General features: G+C 56.6%; 7 protein-coding genes across 7 annotated transcripts; 5 read left to right on the top strand and 2 right to left on the bottom strand.

The window, feature by feature from the left end:
• Positions 1-85: 85 nt before the first annotated feature.
• N7482_010365 (WD40 repeat domain-containing protein) lies at positions 86-2110 on the bottom strand (the record flags this gene model as incomplete). Its single annotated transcript, XM_056692489.1, has 4 exons — positions 86-1462; positions 1535-1735; positions 1818-1966; positions 2026-2110. The coding sequence occupies 4 exons, from the start codon at positions 2108-2110 to the stop codon at positions 86-88; spliced, it is 1812 nt and encodes a 603-aa protein (XP_056538446.1).
• Positions 2111-2666: 556 nt separating this feature from the next.
• Positions 2667-4332, top strand: N7482_010364 (putative diacylglycerol O-acyltransferase (DgaT); the record flags this gene model as incomplete). Its single annotated transcript, XM_056692488.1, has 4 exons — positions 2667-2901; positions 2973-3013; positions 3077-4073; positions 4127-4332. 4 exons carry the CDS (start codon positions 2667-2669, stop codon positions 4330-4332), a joined length of 1479 nt encoding a protein of 492 aa, XP_056538445.1.
• A 796-nt stretch (positions 4333-5128) lies between these two features.
• Positions 5129-5749, top strand: N7482_010363 (MAPEG family protein; the record flags this gene model as incomplete). Its single annotated transcript, XM_056692487.1, has 3 exons — positions 5129-5160; positions 5255-5390; positions 5462-5749. The coding sequence occupies 3 exons, from the start codon at positions 5129-5131 to the stop codon at positions 5747-5749; spliced, it is 456 nt and encodes a 151-aa protein (XP_056538444.1).
• Positions 5750-6099: 350 nt separating this feature from the next.
• pyrG (orotidine-5'-phosphate decarboxylase pyrG) lies at positions 6100-7038 on the top strand (the record flags this gene model as incomplete). The annotated part of the gene is made up of 2 exons (XM_056692486.1): positions 6100-6256; positions 6362-7038. The coding sequence occupies 2 exons, from the start codon at positions 6100-6102 to the stop codon at positions 7036-7038; spliced, it is 834 nt and encodes a 277-aa protein (XP_056538443.1).
• Positions 7039-7638: 600 nt separating this feature from the next.
• Positions 7639-7934, bottom strand: N7482_010361 (uncharacterized protein; the record flags this gene model as incomplete). Its single annotated transcript, XM_056692485.1, has 2 exons — positions 7639-7751; positions 7778-7934. The coding sequence occupies 2 exons, from the start codon at positions 7932-7934 to the stop codon at positions 7639-7641; spliced, it is 270 nt and encodes an 89-aa protein (XP_056538442.1).
• A 214-nt stretch (positions 7935-8148) lies between these two features.
• Positions 8149-10165, top strand: N7482_010360 (allantoate permease family MFS transporter; the record flags this gene model as incomplete). The annotated part of the gene is made up of 7 exons (XM_056692484.1): positions 8149-8389; positions 8469-8564; positions 8630-8835; positions 8904-9323; positions 9381-9729; positions 9840-10020; positions 10114-10165. 7 exons carry the CDS (start codon positions 8149-8151, stop codon positions 10163-10165), a joined length of 1545 nt encoding a protein of 514 aa, XP_056538441.1.
• Positions 10166-11369: 1204 nt separating this feature from the next.
• Positions 11370-12527, top strand: N7482_010359 (uncharacterized protein; the record flags this gene model as incomplete). Its single annotated transcript, XM_056692483.1, has 1 exon — positions 11370-12527. One exon carries the CDS (start codon positions 11370-11372, stop codon positions 12525-12527), a length of 1158 nt encoding a protein of 385 aa, XP_056538440.1.
• Positions 12528-14730: the final 2203 nt, after the last annotated feature.

Raw genomic sequence — 14730 nt, 5'->3', positions numbered from 1 at the left:
GCTATCACATGCGTATATGTCCTTTACGCCAGTCCTGCGATTCCAGATCTGACATACAAATCCAAACTGTCACTTTTCCTTTTTGTCATCTCCGACCACCGTCAGGCATACCACCACCCTGCAGACCAGGGAGCCCGCCAAACCCGGGCGACATGTTCATATTGGGAGGCATCGGGAAGCCCTGAGACGCGAGTTGCTTCTGCAATTGCACCAGGTCCATGTTCATAGGCGGAGCGCCGCCCATCCCTGGGAGCACGGGGAAACCAGGAATTGGTTGATTTGGTGGGGTTGCTGATTGATGTGGAGGATGGGATGACATGATGGCTGCCAGCCGGCCAGGGTCCATTCCGCCCATACCGGGCAGCCCTGGTGGAGGAGGCGGCTGGGCACCGCCAATTCCGGGTAGGAACCCTGCACCATCCTGCTGAGGAGGACCACCTGCTTGGATGCCAGGCAAAGCAGACGCGCCGGGTCGTCGTTGATCGACAAGGCTGTCGGCTTCGTCCTGCATTTCTTGCTCCTCCTCCTCGCGCATCTGTCTGCGGCCGAAGCCGCGGTTCCAGGTACCCTGGGCCTCGGCCGCCTCCTCGCCAATGTGGAATCGGTCTTTCATGTAACTAGTCTCACCGGGCCGAGCCCGAGACCAGAATCGAGTGAAATTATCCTTAGACCCCGATGCAAGTATGTGGCCCAGCGGATGCCAGTCTAGCGACCAAATAGTCGCACCGTGGGCGTATTGAACGCGATGCGCGGGGAAGATTATCTGCGGGGGAGTGTTGGCCGGGTCGAGGCTGTCATATGGCGCCACGGTAGGAACCTGACCGCTGGGCAGGTTGGGTTCGTCCAGCAGGTAGTGGTAGAGGGAGCCGTCCTCGGCACCGGTAGAAATTAAGTTGCTATGGATCGGGTGCCATGTCAACGACGAAACAGGCTTCTCGTGCCCGCGTAGAATGCAAATGTCCCGCATCATCCGCAAATCAAATACCCGCGCCGTCTGATCCCGCGACGAGGTGGCAAGCAGGTTATGATTCACGCGAGAGAACCGCGTCGCGGTGACGGTGTTCTTGTGGCTGTGGAGCGTCGTCAGGCATCTTGCCGTCCTCGGATCCCAGAATTTCACCTGATGATCCTTTGAGCCAGAGACCAGCAGTCCCTTCGTCGGGTGCCAGTCACAGGACTTGACATCCCAATTGTGTCCTGCCAAAACCGTGTCGCAGGTTCGCGACGTGAAATCGAAGATTTTGAGGGTGGTGTCGTCGGACGCGGAGAGGAATTTAGTGTCGCTGGGTGCCCAGGCTAAGTCACGGACAGCATCGTGGTGTGCGTCGTCGATGGTTTCGACGTTGTTGAAGTTCGGTCGCCAGTATTTTATATCGCCTCTTTGTCCGCCCGAGATCAGCCACTCCTGGCTATGAGACCACGCGAGGGACGTAACACCTGCTTGGACTTGATCGTAGTGAGCCTGTTTTCGAAAAGAAAGTGTGTGTTAGCAAGTCAAAGCCATACTGCCATCGGCAACTGCTGCACCACGCACATCCATAACCGTCTCGAAGTTGAACGCCGTGCCGTTCCATAGCATAAATTCTCCCGTGTGCCCTCCCGTCAACAACCGTCGTCCTTCAGGCGTCCACCGCACCACCACAATGGGCTTTTTCGACTTTCCAATCGACTGGTGCAGATGTCGCACAGGTATCGTGTCGGCCGGGGAATAGGTTCGCGCCATAGGCGGGAGCATCTGTAGCGCAAAAAGCGGCCGCAGTCAGTCTCTGCCATGCCGTGGGCCCAGCTCGGAGCACCCTTTCGCGCAGCACACTTACATCCACCGTGAAGCTCGCACTTGGCCGCTCCATCTCCATGCGGTGCTCGCTGCGATATCGTGGTCGCCGTGTCCGCATCCATTGTACCATCGACGAGCCGTAATCGGTCACCAGTCCTGTGTGCGCATCGAAGTCAGTCGAGCCGTGGCCTTGAGGATACCTCCAGGGATGGGGGGATATGGCGCAAAACGCATCATCGCAGACGTACTTGGCCGGCGGGGACCCACGGGGCCGTCATAATTCTTTGTAAACCTGCCCGGGGCATCGCCCCCATGCTCCTCGTAGTAGGCCATGATGGGCCTTTTCCTTCAGGGGCTGGACTGGGCAGTAGTGGGGGGGATGCAATCACAGTCGCATTAAGGAGAACAAGGAATCCGAGCGTTAAGAAAGCAGCTTAACGGGCGCGAGCATTATCATTGGAGAAAATGAAAGCGTTGGGAGGAGAAGTCGGAGCTGTGCAGGGCCAGGCCTCCTTGCGGAGCTGTCGGGGGCGGTGATTGGGCCGTTACATCCTGCAGCCGGGGTTATCTGCGGTCGCCTGCGCGCTATGATGCCTTCCCCCACCCGCCATTCTCATGCCATGCTGGTCCGCGCGATTTATATCATAACTCTGTTCACTCTGACACGGGCTCTCCGGGTACATTCTCCTTCCTTCCTTACTATGTCGGAGGCGAACTGAGCCCCTTGCTTGCTTGCTCTGAGACGTCGTGCTTGGCGGAGTACTCCCGGATCGCCCGCTAGAGCTAGCTCCTCTCCGGCCTGACCTCAAGCCACCAGTCCCACCCGTCCAGTTTTCTTCCGAGAAATTGAGTAATTGCACCTCGGGTCAGAGGCTGTGGAGCATTGAAAATGGCTTCGCAGACGGAGGCTGTGACCACCGCTCATGAACACTCCAGTCCTTCTGTCAACGGATTCTCCGAGAACAAAGCGGAGGCCACGACAGCGCCCACGCCCAAGAAACGACCTAGCAAGTACCGCCATGTCGCAGCTTACCATGCGCAGCTGCGGCAGTCGAGTCTCAGTCGAGATTCTGAGACTACACCCAGCTTCCTCGGGTTTAGAAACCTGATGGTACTGGTGCTCGGTAGGCATTGATTCTTCAACTTAATCCCGTTCAAGGGTCAATAGCATGTGATAGCTGATATAGTGGGGCAGTGGCCATGAATCTTCGATTGATCATTGAGAATTTCATGAAAGTGAGTTCTTTTCGCGATACATTCACAATTGAGATATCCATCCAATGCTAACTGAGTACATAGTATGGCGTCTTGATCTGCATCAAGTGCCACGACTATCGCAAGCAGGACATCATCCTCGGCTCCGTCCTGTTTGCTCTTGTCCCATGCCACCTCTTTCTGGCATATGCCATCGAGCTCTCTGCAGCGGGTGCTGCGAAGCAGACAGTCGGTCGGCAGAAAAAGACAGTCGAAGAAAAGGAGCGTGACCAGCAGGCCTTTCGATCCACCTGGCGCTACACGGCCCTGCTTCACAGCTTGAACGCCTCTATTTGCCTTGCTCTTACGAGCTTCGTAGTGTACTTTTATATCCACCACCCGGGAATTGGCACCCTCTGCCAGCTGCACGCGATCATTGTGTGGTTGAAGAACTGCTCCTACGCATTCACGAACCGCGATCTGCGTCTCGCCTACCTCAATCCCTCCGCAGACCCCGGCCTGCCCGAGATCTACTCGACCTGTCCATACCCCAGAAACGTGACCCTCAAGAACCTGGCATATTTCTGGATGGCACCGACGCTAGTTTACCAGCCCGTCTACCCACGGACCGCCTCAATCCGCTGGTCTTTTGTCGCGAAGCGGCTGGCGGAGTTTGTCGGCCTTTCGGTTTTCATCTGGCTTCTCTCGGCACAGTACGCGGCGCCCGTTCTCCGCAACTCGATCGACAAGATTGCGGTCATGGACATTGCATCCATCCTGGAGCGTGTCATGAAGCTCTCCACCATCTCGCTCATCATCTGGCTCGCCGGGTTCTTCGCGCTCTTCCAGGCCCTGCTCAACGCCCTGGCTGAAGTGATGCAGTTTGGAGACCGTGAGTTCTACACCGACTGGTGGAACAGCTCTAGTCTGGGTGGGTACTGGCGGTCGTGGAACCGCCCAGTGTATCTGTTCATGAAGCGGCATGTGTACTCGCCGCTTGTCGGCCGCGGCTGGAGTCCTCTGGCAGCGAGTGGGATGGTCTTCGCACTGTCTGCTATTCTACATGAAATGCTGGTGGGCCTTCCCACCCATAATTTTATCGGTATGTCATCTTCACTTGAATTTTCTTTCCGAGTCATGACTGATTCCATCCAGGCGTTGCTTTCTTCGGCATGATGTTCCAACTGCCGCTCATTGCCCTCACGGCGCCCTTGGAGAAGATGAGCGGCCCGCAGGGTAAGACTATCGGAAATTGCATCTTCTGGGTTAGCTTCTGCTTGGTCGGCCAGCCACTCGGGGCGCTACTATACTTTTTTGCCTGGCAGGCCAAGTACGGCAGTGTTAGTCGAATGGGCGTTTAAGCCAGCCCTGCTCTAGTCGTCGCCCCATTGCCGGCAAGAAGAGAGAGCATGCGGGTAATGTCCATCCGACCGGATAAATCCGACCATAGTTGAGGTGTGGAGAGGAGAGCGGCGTAAATTTTGAACCATATGTTGCATTTGTCGCATTTGCCTTTGATCTGCTGCTATGATCACAATATACACGAGTGTGCATATAATTTCGCCTTGTCAATAGTCATTCATGCCAGGTAGCCGGGGCCGTGCCCCATTATATCTTCCCGATCGATGTCGTCGGAATCCGCAACCCGTAGAGCAAATCAACCCAATGACCCATTGGTGTCCCCAACTTTGTTCAGATTGATCCGCAGACCAAGCTATGAGTATCAACGACGGGCCTCAGAGCAAATATAGGTTCCAGAGTGGTCAGTTTTCCATAAGGGTAATGCGACCTGTCAGGAGCTCTGGAGGGCACACTGGCTCCATGGTCCTATGAAAAGGACACGTAGAAGCAGCATTAAGCAGTGTGGTTTATGAATAATTTCTAAGCATTCCGACTGTCGATCTGGCATACAGGTAAGCCCCATCCAATGGCATCGCCACCATTGAAACCGGCCACATTGAGCAGGGCGGCTCGGGGGGATTGATTGTCCCGGGCGGAGGGACCGAGCTCCTCCGGGACCTCTTTATGCCATATACTCATTACGTGGTCGCTTGGTTGCCTGTCGACCGTATAAAAGGTAGAAAACGCCATCGCAACTAACGATTGCAAATTCGCACCAGCTGTTCCAATCGCAGTTCCAAAACTATCTACACCACCATGGTTCAAATCACCGTTCCTGACAACTACGGGTGAGCAGCAGAGACCCCCATCCCTGTCTACCCCTGCAGAGCCCCGGATCCCTGAACCTCCCCCTGCCACTCCCCACGCTGACACACCTCTCAGCGCCGTCATTGGCGTCGCGCTGGGCGCAATCCCCGTGCTGGCCTTCATCCACGGCGGCATCACCACCAGCCTTCGTAGGGCTGCCAAGGTGCCTTACCCGCACAGCTACGCCACCATGGAGCAATGCAAGGAGAGCGTAAGTAACCCCCACCCTGATCTTCGATCCCTGATCCCATGGGCGAGCCGTCCATACTGACCTGGCAACAGGCCAAAGCAGAGCAGTTTAACTGCGCTCAGCGCGCCCACACCAACTTCATGGAGAACGCGCCCCAGACCATGCTGTTCACCCTCGCTGCGGGCCTGAAGTACCCCCAGCTGGCTGCAGGCATCGGCGCCCTCTGGGTGGTGCTGCGCACGCTGTTCATGTACGGGTATGTCTACTCGGGCAAGCCGCAGGGCAAGGGCCGCATGATGGGCGGCATGTTCTGGCTCGCTCAGGGCGCCCTGTGGGGTCTGACCGTGTTTGGTGTGGCGCGGGACTTGATTTCCTTCTGAACGTCGATCTTATAAGCGTTGCCCTTGCCCCTGATCTACCTGTATGTCTAGTTTATGCTACTTAATGAAAAGCCAAATATCTCGCTTTATTGCAAATTGGGCGGTGCACCAGCCACCGCCTAGCTCTGGGGTCGTGGCGCATGCTCTCCTGTGGCGCGGCAAAAAAGTTCCCGGCGTCGACCTCGCCTGCGTTCCACACTCTTGTACTCCTCCGTGCATTGGATCGAGACCTTTTGCGCTGTGACGCCGTGATCATAACCATTGACTCCGGACTGGACTCACCCCTTAATCGCCGTCACTGAGTATCTGCAACTACATCCGGATACCCTTCCCCCGCCTACCCCGCCATCATGTCGTCCAAGTCCCAATTGACCTACGCTGCCCGTGCCAGCAGCCACCCCAACCCGCTGGCCCGCCGGCTCTTCCAAGTCGCTGAAGCCAAAAAAAGCAACGTGACTGTCTCTGCCGATGTAACTACTACCGCGGAGCTCTTGGACCTGGCCGACCGTACGCCCCTCTCCCGTCCCACGTCTACAGCCACGACCCCTCCACCCCTCCTACTACCACCACCACCACCACCAAACTAAACTAACCCTATTCTTTTCCTCGCAGGCCTGGGACCCTACATTGCCGTGATCAAAACCCATATCGACATTCTCTCGGACTTTAGTGAGGCAACAATCACCGGCCTCAAGACCCTCGCCGAGAAGCACAACTTCCTCATCTTCGAAGACCGCAAATTTATCGACATCGGCAACACCGTCCAAAAGCAGTACCACCAGGGCACCCTCCGCATCTCTGAGTGGTCCCACATCATCAACTGCAGCGTCCTGCCGGGCGAGGGCATCGTCGAAGCGCTGGCACAAACCGCCCAGGCCCCCGACTTCCCCTACGGATCTGACCGTGGCCTACTCATCCTGGCGGAGATGACGTCGAAGGGATCGCTCGCGACGGGTGCATATACGTCCGCATCAGTCGACTATGCGCGCAAGTACCCCAGCTTTGTGCTCGGCTTTGTGGCAACGAGGGCGCTCGGTGAGGTTGAGAGTGAGGTGGCGAAGAAGGAGGATGAGGATTTTGTGGTTTTTACGACGGGCGTGAATCTAGAGTCCAAGGGGGATAAGCTTGGACAGCAGTATCAGACGCCACAGTCGGCTATTGGGAGGGGTGCGGACTTTATTATTGCTGGGCGCGGCATCTATACGGCTGCTGATCCGGTTGAGGCGGCGAAGAAGTATCAGCAGCAGGGGTGGGAGGCGTATCTGGCGCGTGTGGGTGGTAGCCAATAGGTTTGGCGGGTTATCCTAGGGAAATAGGAGGTATGACTTACGGATTACAATATGACTCGACTATCGCACCCACTGGACCCGGTATGTGTGGGTTAGCTTTGCATGGCAATCGACTTGGCATGGCGGCGGACGAGTTCCGCGATTTGGAGAGGATTTGGAGAGGCCAAGCTGGCGCGGGGGTCTTGTACAGGGGTGACAAAGTTTCAACACAATGCTTGCTAGTACCTCCCCCGTGCTACAGTACTCCACAACCCGTGGACAGCAGTGCCTTCTGGAGTAGTTCCGTACCTCATCCAGATTGGAAGGTGATAAGATAAACACAGATAACACCGGTTACTCGCTCCCAACTTCATCTCGAAGGGAAGACAACCCCGTCCTGGCGCACTCGGTGAACTCGGCCTGATAAGAAGCTGGACGAAAAGCCACCTCCGAGCCCGAAAAAGCACCTCGCCTTGCGAATCAACGGCACCCTGTCCGCCGCATTCCTCTCCATGCAAACCGTCGGCAAATCCCCAGCCACGTCTAGTTGCCGAGCGTCCCCCGACTCCAACAAGCACCCCAGCACCTCCTCACCTTGGCCTTTTGCATTCCGCCATTCGGCTACGCAGGCCACTCGATAAGGCTCGAGCGGCACGGCACACACGGACATTCATCGTCGACTTTGCCGATCTCGCCTCCCACCTTCCCGACGTGGCCAATGAGTGCCAGCGAAGCTGGAGATACCTTTGACCCCAGATACTCGGGTGCTTATCGTGGGGAGGACCCACCAGAGCAGCGGTGCTTGATAGGAGAAGCTTGAGAGCATGCTTGCGCTCGGCAAGATAACGACACGCTAACAGGATACTCGACAAGCTACCTGGCTGTGTGACGCACATGTAGGCGGAGGTCGAGGCCATTGCGACCGACCTGCTGAGCTCCTATATACTACCTTACCTCCCCCCCTTCGCCCGTTCCTCTCGTCTGGTACGGGGATTAATGGATTAATGGAATTGATTGATTGAGTTGATCTCATCACATTGCATCGCATCTGCCATCTCTATCCCTCTATCTTCTTATACTTCGCACATCCTACCCCCTCCCCCCACCATTCTTCCCGCCATTGCACCCGCCATGGCCGAGGACGAGAAAGCAGTCGGGGTCTCGTCGGCTGTCGACGTCGAAAAGACCCCGCACGTCGACCCGACGCTGGAGAAACATGCGCACGACGCTGACGACGCCCTGAAGGCCTTTGACGAGCTGCACGGCGAGACGATCGAGCTGGACGAGGCGACGAACCACCGCCTGCTACGCATCATTGACTGGCACATGATGCCGATTATGTGTTTCGTCTATGGGATGAATTTCCTGGATAGTATGAATGCCGATGCCACTTGGGATATAGAATATACGTCTTGCGACGCCCGAATAATAACTGATTTTTTCCCCCACAGAGACGACCATGTCGTACGCGAGTATTATGGGGCTGAAGCAGGATTTGCATTTGGAGGGAGACCAGTACCAATGGCTGGGAAGTTTGTTCTATTTCGGTGCGTTCGATTCCCTGGTGGTTGAATCTCCGCTCTGCGGGAGTATGGCTGATGGCGCGGGATAGGATATCTGGCGTGGGAATATCCCACGAACCGCCTGCTGCAGCGGTTGCCGCTGGGCAAGTACTCCGGGGCGTGTGTTGTGACATGGGGCGCCATTCTCTGCTGCTTCGCCGCGGTGAAGAGCTTCTCCGGGGCGGTTGCGATCCGCTTTTTCCTCGGTGTGTTCGAGGCCGCTGTGACGCCGGGCTTTGCTCTGATCACTTCCCAGGTATGTCGTGACGCTTGACCCCGCCGCAGACCGGCAACATAAGTGATATCTGACCCGTCTCTCGGCAGTGGTACACGAAGCAAGAACAGGGCGCCCGCGTGAACATCTGGTTCAGCTTCAACGGCGTCGGCCAGATCCTGGGTGGTGTCATTGCGTACGGAATTGCCGTCGGCACCGCGAAGTACGGCTCGTCGATTGCGCCGTGGAAGATCATCTTCCTTGTCACCGGCCTGCTGACCGTCGCGCTGGGGGTGATCTTCTTGTGGGTCGTGCCGGACAACCAGCTGAACGCGCGCTGGTTGAAGAAAGAGGACCGGCTCCTGGCCATTGCCCGTGTGCGCAGCAACCAGCAGGGCATCGGCAATAAGCACTTCAAGATGTACCAGGTCAAGGAAGCGCTTATGGACCCGATGACCTGGGCATTCTTCTTCTATGCGCTGATCGCGGATATCCCCAACGGTGGCATCACCAACTTCTTCAGTCAATTGGTCCGTTCATCCCCCCCCGGGCGTAGTCGCGCTTGGCTCACCAACCCTGTTCTCTAGATTACCAGTTTCGGGTTCACCGCGCAGGAAAGCCTGATCCTGGGCGTCCCCGGTGGCGCCGTCGAAGTCATCGCGCTGCTGCTGAACGGGTACATGGGGTACATCACGAACCAGCGGCTGCTCTGCAGTCTGGGCGGGCTAGTGACCGCGATGGTCGGGGTGATTCTCATCGTTGCGCTGCCAGAGAGCAACAACGTCGGCCGGCTGATCGGGTACTACATGACGCAAGCGAGCCCGACGACCTTCGTGGCGCTGCTCTCCATGATCTCGTCCAATGTGGCCGGCTACACGAAGAAGACGACCGTGGCGGCGCTGTACCTGATCGGCTACTGTGTGGGCAACATTATCGGTGAGTAACAACGGCCCCCTGTGCAGACGGTGCTTGGCGCGCCATGCTTGTCCTGGCTTGGCCTGGCTTGGCCGTCGAAAATATGTCCCATTTCTAATGCCCTATCGCAGGACCCCAAACCTTCCGACCCAAAGACGCCCCCCACTATGTCCCCGCCGTAATCACCATTATCGTGTGTTTTGGCGTGTCTCTGTGCATCATGGTCTTTATCTGGTGGTGGTACCGCAAGGAGAATGCCCGCAAGCTGGAGATCCAGGCGCGACCAGATTATGTGCGGCTGGAGAATCAAGAGTGAGTCTTTTTCCCCCGTTTCCTCCCCTGGTTGGTTGGGGGCTTGGCAGTTTGGGTTTTTGGGGCGTGGGCGCTAACTCGGACTTGCTGCAGGTGGCTCGATTTGACGGATCGGGAGAACCCCGATTTCATGTATGCGGTGTGATGTCCGGCATCGGAGGTGGTAATTGTTGGGGATCAAGGTGCCGCGTCGGATGGAAAGACAGGATTTTAGATCTGAATTTCGATGATCATTCAATTAAGCCTGATCGGGACCGGCCACGAGGTGCTAGACTATTCGTACTGTGTGCTACTCCGACCACTATTCCGGTTGAACCCATCCCCCCTCCTTGCCCCCCACGCTGGGGGGAACCCACCGGTTCCCGTCGAGTCGATACCGCTCCCTATGGACCTGATTCGTAGTTGGTTGTGCCTGTTCCACCCCAAAACCTGGTAGGGGTCTGCGACGAAACAAGCGCGCGATCCTCCGCGACCTCGATAGCGTGCTGCGACATCATCACGATCAGCACAATCCCCGTCCACCCACGTTTTTTTCAACATTTGTGACGCTTGGCGGTGGGTCGCTCTCGGGCGGGGCCAGGAAACCCTAGACGGGCCAGAAGAGAGAGGCACGGTAAGGAGGACGGGAGTGGAAGGCCGTCAAAGTCAGGGTCGGATGATCCTCGGCTCTCGGTCTGGCGGTGCAGAGCGGTTCTGCGTAGTCCATCAGGTACAAGGCACAGTACCAAGTACCTCGTGCCCCCGTCCCAACCAATCCCCGTCCCTGCCGCTGCCTTCTTGCGCCATGGACGCGTGCAGGCAGGCGATTGGACGCGCCCTCGGACAGAACCGGGCGTTTCGATTGGACCAGCCCAATAGGCGCACAGTCTCGAAATAACAAACCCGTGCCCCCTGCATTGTTGCCGCCACGATGCCCACTGCAGGGGCGCTGGACCAAGAGTGACAGGTGCGAGGGGCGAGGGTCCAGGGGAGGGGAGAGGGGCGGGCGGGTCGAGACCGTGCGGGAAGTACGGCTGCTTCCTGGTCTGGCGCTGGTACGCTGCAACTGCATGGAGTGTGCCCCCACTACCTCCGCTTCAAGTATTGCCTTGAGGAGCGGTGTAGGGGGCCATTTCAAATTAAAAGAACCTAATCGCCTGTCACTGATTTTCCCGGTTGGCGTATACTTCTTCGTGCACCCTTGGTATACCCTTGGTATACTCCATGTCCTTTCAATCCGAGTGCTAAGACTGGCCTCGGCTGCCCGCCCTGGCCTGGTACCCCGCCATGAGATCAGGCCCCTTTGTCATCTAGCCTATCGTGTCGAGTTTGGATCGCCCTTGGGGCAGACGATGCGGTTTTGAGTGCTGATGGCGTCCGTCACATGTCGTGGCGAGCTTCACATGAGAAGTGCGCCTGCAGGGTCCGTCCAGCCTGGCTTGAACATCCCACTCAAAGGCCCGCAGACGACCGTCACCGAACTCGCGGACTTTTCTAAACTCACGACAGGCGAGAGCATCGAGAAATGCCTCTCGCCCACCGAGTCTGCCATTTTGTCCGCACCATCGTCGCCCAAGATGGAGATGGAGACAGAGACACCCCGGGTGAAGAGGGCTACTACAAGAAGCCCTGATTCATCCACGCACTCGGGCCCGCAAACCGCGTCGAGGCCCACGTCGGCCGCCAACTCGATCCATCATCACTCTCGATCGAACTCGCGCAGCACGGCCCGGTCCCGACCACCCAGTCGACACAGCTCTCTCCACTCGTCTCAACGGGCCGTCGCCAACCCCAGCATCGTGCCAGTGCCCTCGTCGCGATCCACCCCCGCCGACAAACGCGAGTCACTGTTGGCCTTACACCGGGAATCATGTCGTCTCTTCCAGGAGCAAGAACCACCCTCCAAATACTCCACCGACGAGCCTCGCCCCGCTCTCTACCGCGCACCCTCCACAATCTATAAAACCAGACGAGACGCCCGCACGTCCTCCGAGATAGGCAACTCGGCGCCCTCATCCCCTATCAGCTCCTCTCCCTCGACCCGTCGCTTCGACCCCGAGTATCCGAACCGCGGCTCCGTGAGCTCCACGACCGCACCGCACTTCCTCCAAGCCCGGGACCGCTCCCACACCATGCCTGGCAGCGGTGCCAGCCATAGCTACAGCCACGCCCACACCCACACCCACACCCACGCTCACAGTCCCTCCGCTTCCTCCATCCATGTCCCAGCAACCGTCATGGAGTGGACCTCGCCCTCGACCCGGCGGCTCGAGTACGAGAAAATCGACCGCGCCAGCCGCGGCGTGCGTGGGTTGTGGCGGCGTGTCGCACCGCGCTGGTGCCAGAAGCGGGACTCGCGCACGCCTTTCTTCGAAGAGGGCAAGACCGGCCGGGAGGGCAGTGTGCGCCGGTTCCGGATGGATCTACCGGACGAGAGCGAAGAGCCGAAGCGGCAGGGGCAGGCGTTCGATCTCGGGGGGAAGGGTGGGAATGAGCGTCGGGCTGGCCGGTCGAAGACTTCGCCTTGATGTGATCGCCCGACTGGCCGAGGCCGGAGTCTCTTTGCTTTTGCTGTGCTTCACCTTGTCTTCTTCCTTTGCGGCACCGGTGCTGCTTTGCCTGATACCCCATAGCGCTCTACCCATTCTCCTCGTCGCATTACACACCCATCTACAAGTGACTACGACCTCCTACGCACTGACGATTACATCCCATACAGCTGCATTTGCATTGTATTGCGGCCTTTTTATTAGCGCTCTTCTCTTTCCTCTTGCATCCGTATCCTTTGCCCTTTCAGTTCATCATTACTTCCCTTCGCTGTCCATGTTGTCCTGACATGGACTGGCCGCTAATACGACCCGCCGGTCTGTCCGCTTTCACTTTTCCCTTCCCCGTTCGACTTCCACTTCTTGACCACTTTTTTGCATTGTTTGCATCGCCTATTCATACGGAGACTGAGATACCCATCTGCTATTTGAGACTGTTGACTGTTGACTGTTGTACATACGTACTTCCAGCCTGGGCTTTTTGCTGCTAAGTGATGGTGGTTGGGGTAGGTCGTCTGAGGACGGTTTACTGCGTTGTGAAGTGGTGAGGTTCGAAGACGAGGTCTTGCTATATATAGCCTGCTGCAAGACAGGTGACTGCCTAAATATACGGAGCTTTGGCAATCAATCGTGGCGCCCGTCGGTGCCTCAATGAAAGTAGAGATTTATTGGTACTGTTACCTAGTAGCTGCTATATGATACACGTCCTGATCCAGGTGGCTGGGCGAACACACCCAACGTTAGAGCTCCCGGGATGCAGATGAAGACGGACCGCAATACGTCTGTGTCAAAACTGCACGAGTGGTTCTTAGTTCCTGGCTGTGCTGGCTTGAGCATGATCTAATGCACCTACCGCGGCCAAGAATCAACAGGGAGGGCGTCACCTTTGGGATCATCTGAATGCTTCTCTGCTCTGCGCTATCATACGCCCAGATAGATCTATGTTCGAGAAACTAAAGGTCTCTTCCAGATGGGGGATATTTACCTCCACGGGGGTCGATACCTAGATAGTAGTTGGGGCTGTAGAAACTCTCAAAAAATGCCCGACGTTCCGCTCTGTTATACTAGAATACAATCCTGTTTCTATCATAATCTGGGCAGCAGGTGCGACAGAAGTCAAGTCGCCATCGTCGGAGTGGATCAGTATTCTGGCCCTAGTCCAACATTCTCTTTTCTAAATTGAGTATTTGAGACTAAAGTATCGGCTGTGCTCAATCTGATGTCTAAGTATGTATCGTTTTCTTTGGCTTCCTCGAGGGTAGGGCCTTTATTGGACGCACGGGCGGGTACGACCGGTCGCCAATCACAGGAGTCTTGGGGAAGCTTATACCCGAGGCTTCAGTGACGCGATTGGAGCCCAGGGAATCGCTCAGCAGTCAGGCTGAAGGCTATGCAAAGACTGAACCCCGGTACGAACTCAAATGCACCTAGTAAACTCAGTCGGAAAAGCCAGCTTCACCTTACATCGCCGCTCTGATCGAAGCTCTCACTGGAGGGAACCCACATGCTTAAAAGTCAGCACTTAAGGCTCATTAATTGAGTCAAGGAAGGTCCATCCTGTCCTCGACTAGGTTCCGTCGCTTCGTTGTTATACCATCATACCACCTGGTGGTTAGAAATCAAGTGTTACAAATCAAATGTACCGATGGGGGAATTCAAGAGCATAAATAGTACCTCATGCTCCTGTGGAGTAGATGTCTGATGTTACGAGTGACAAAGCACCATTCTTCTTGAGACCCCAATATACAGCCGCCACGCATCTTGCTGACTGGAGCCACGGGTATGGGTAGGTTTGACCACGCCGCATCGAAATCGATTAGATTATTTCTTTCCGCTCGGGCTGAACTGACGCCAAGTGGCGGTTCGGTTCTGTAGAGGTCGAAGGCTGGCGATGACAAGCGGTTGTTGCGAAATGCTCACATTGATATCCTCATCCGGGGTGAAGACAGGGCGCCCTTGCTCGAGCAGGTAGGCGTGGAAGGCATTACATTCGAGAGTGTAGACGAAACTGAGTGGATCAGAAGGCTTGGCAGCGGCTATGATAGTAGGTTGTACTCTAGCGCAGCATTGATGGTTCATCAACCTGAACTGGTCTTTTGCGATTCATACTTCTAAGTCATCATCTGCACCACCTCGGCCTTTCACACCGCATTTGCTGAGGCGATGATTCTTGGACTGAGTGACT

The sequence above is a fragment of the Penicillium canariense genome (genome assembly GCF_028826845.1).
Source record: "Penicillium canariense strain IBT 26290 chromosome Unknown utg000008l_segment0_segment0, whole genome shotgun sequence".
Classification (NCBI taxonomy): domain Eukaryota; kingdom Fungi; phylum Ascomycota; class Eurotiomycetes; order Eurotiales; family Aspergillaceae; genus Penicillium; species Penicillium canariense.
Note: the sequence above shows the minus strand (reverse complement) of the source record. Positions and strands in the feature narration are given on the sequence as shown.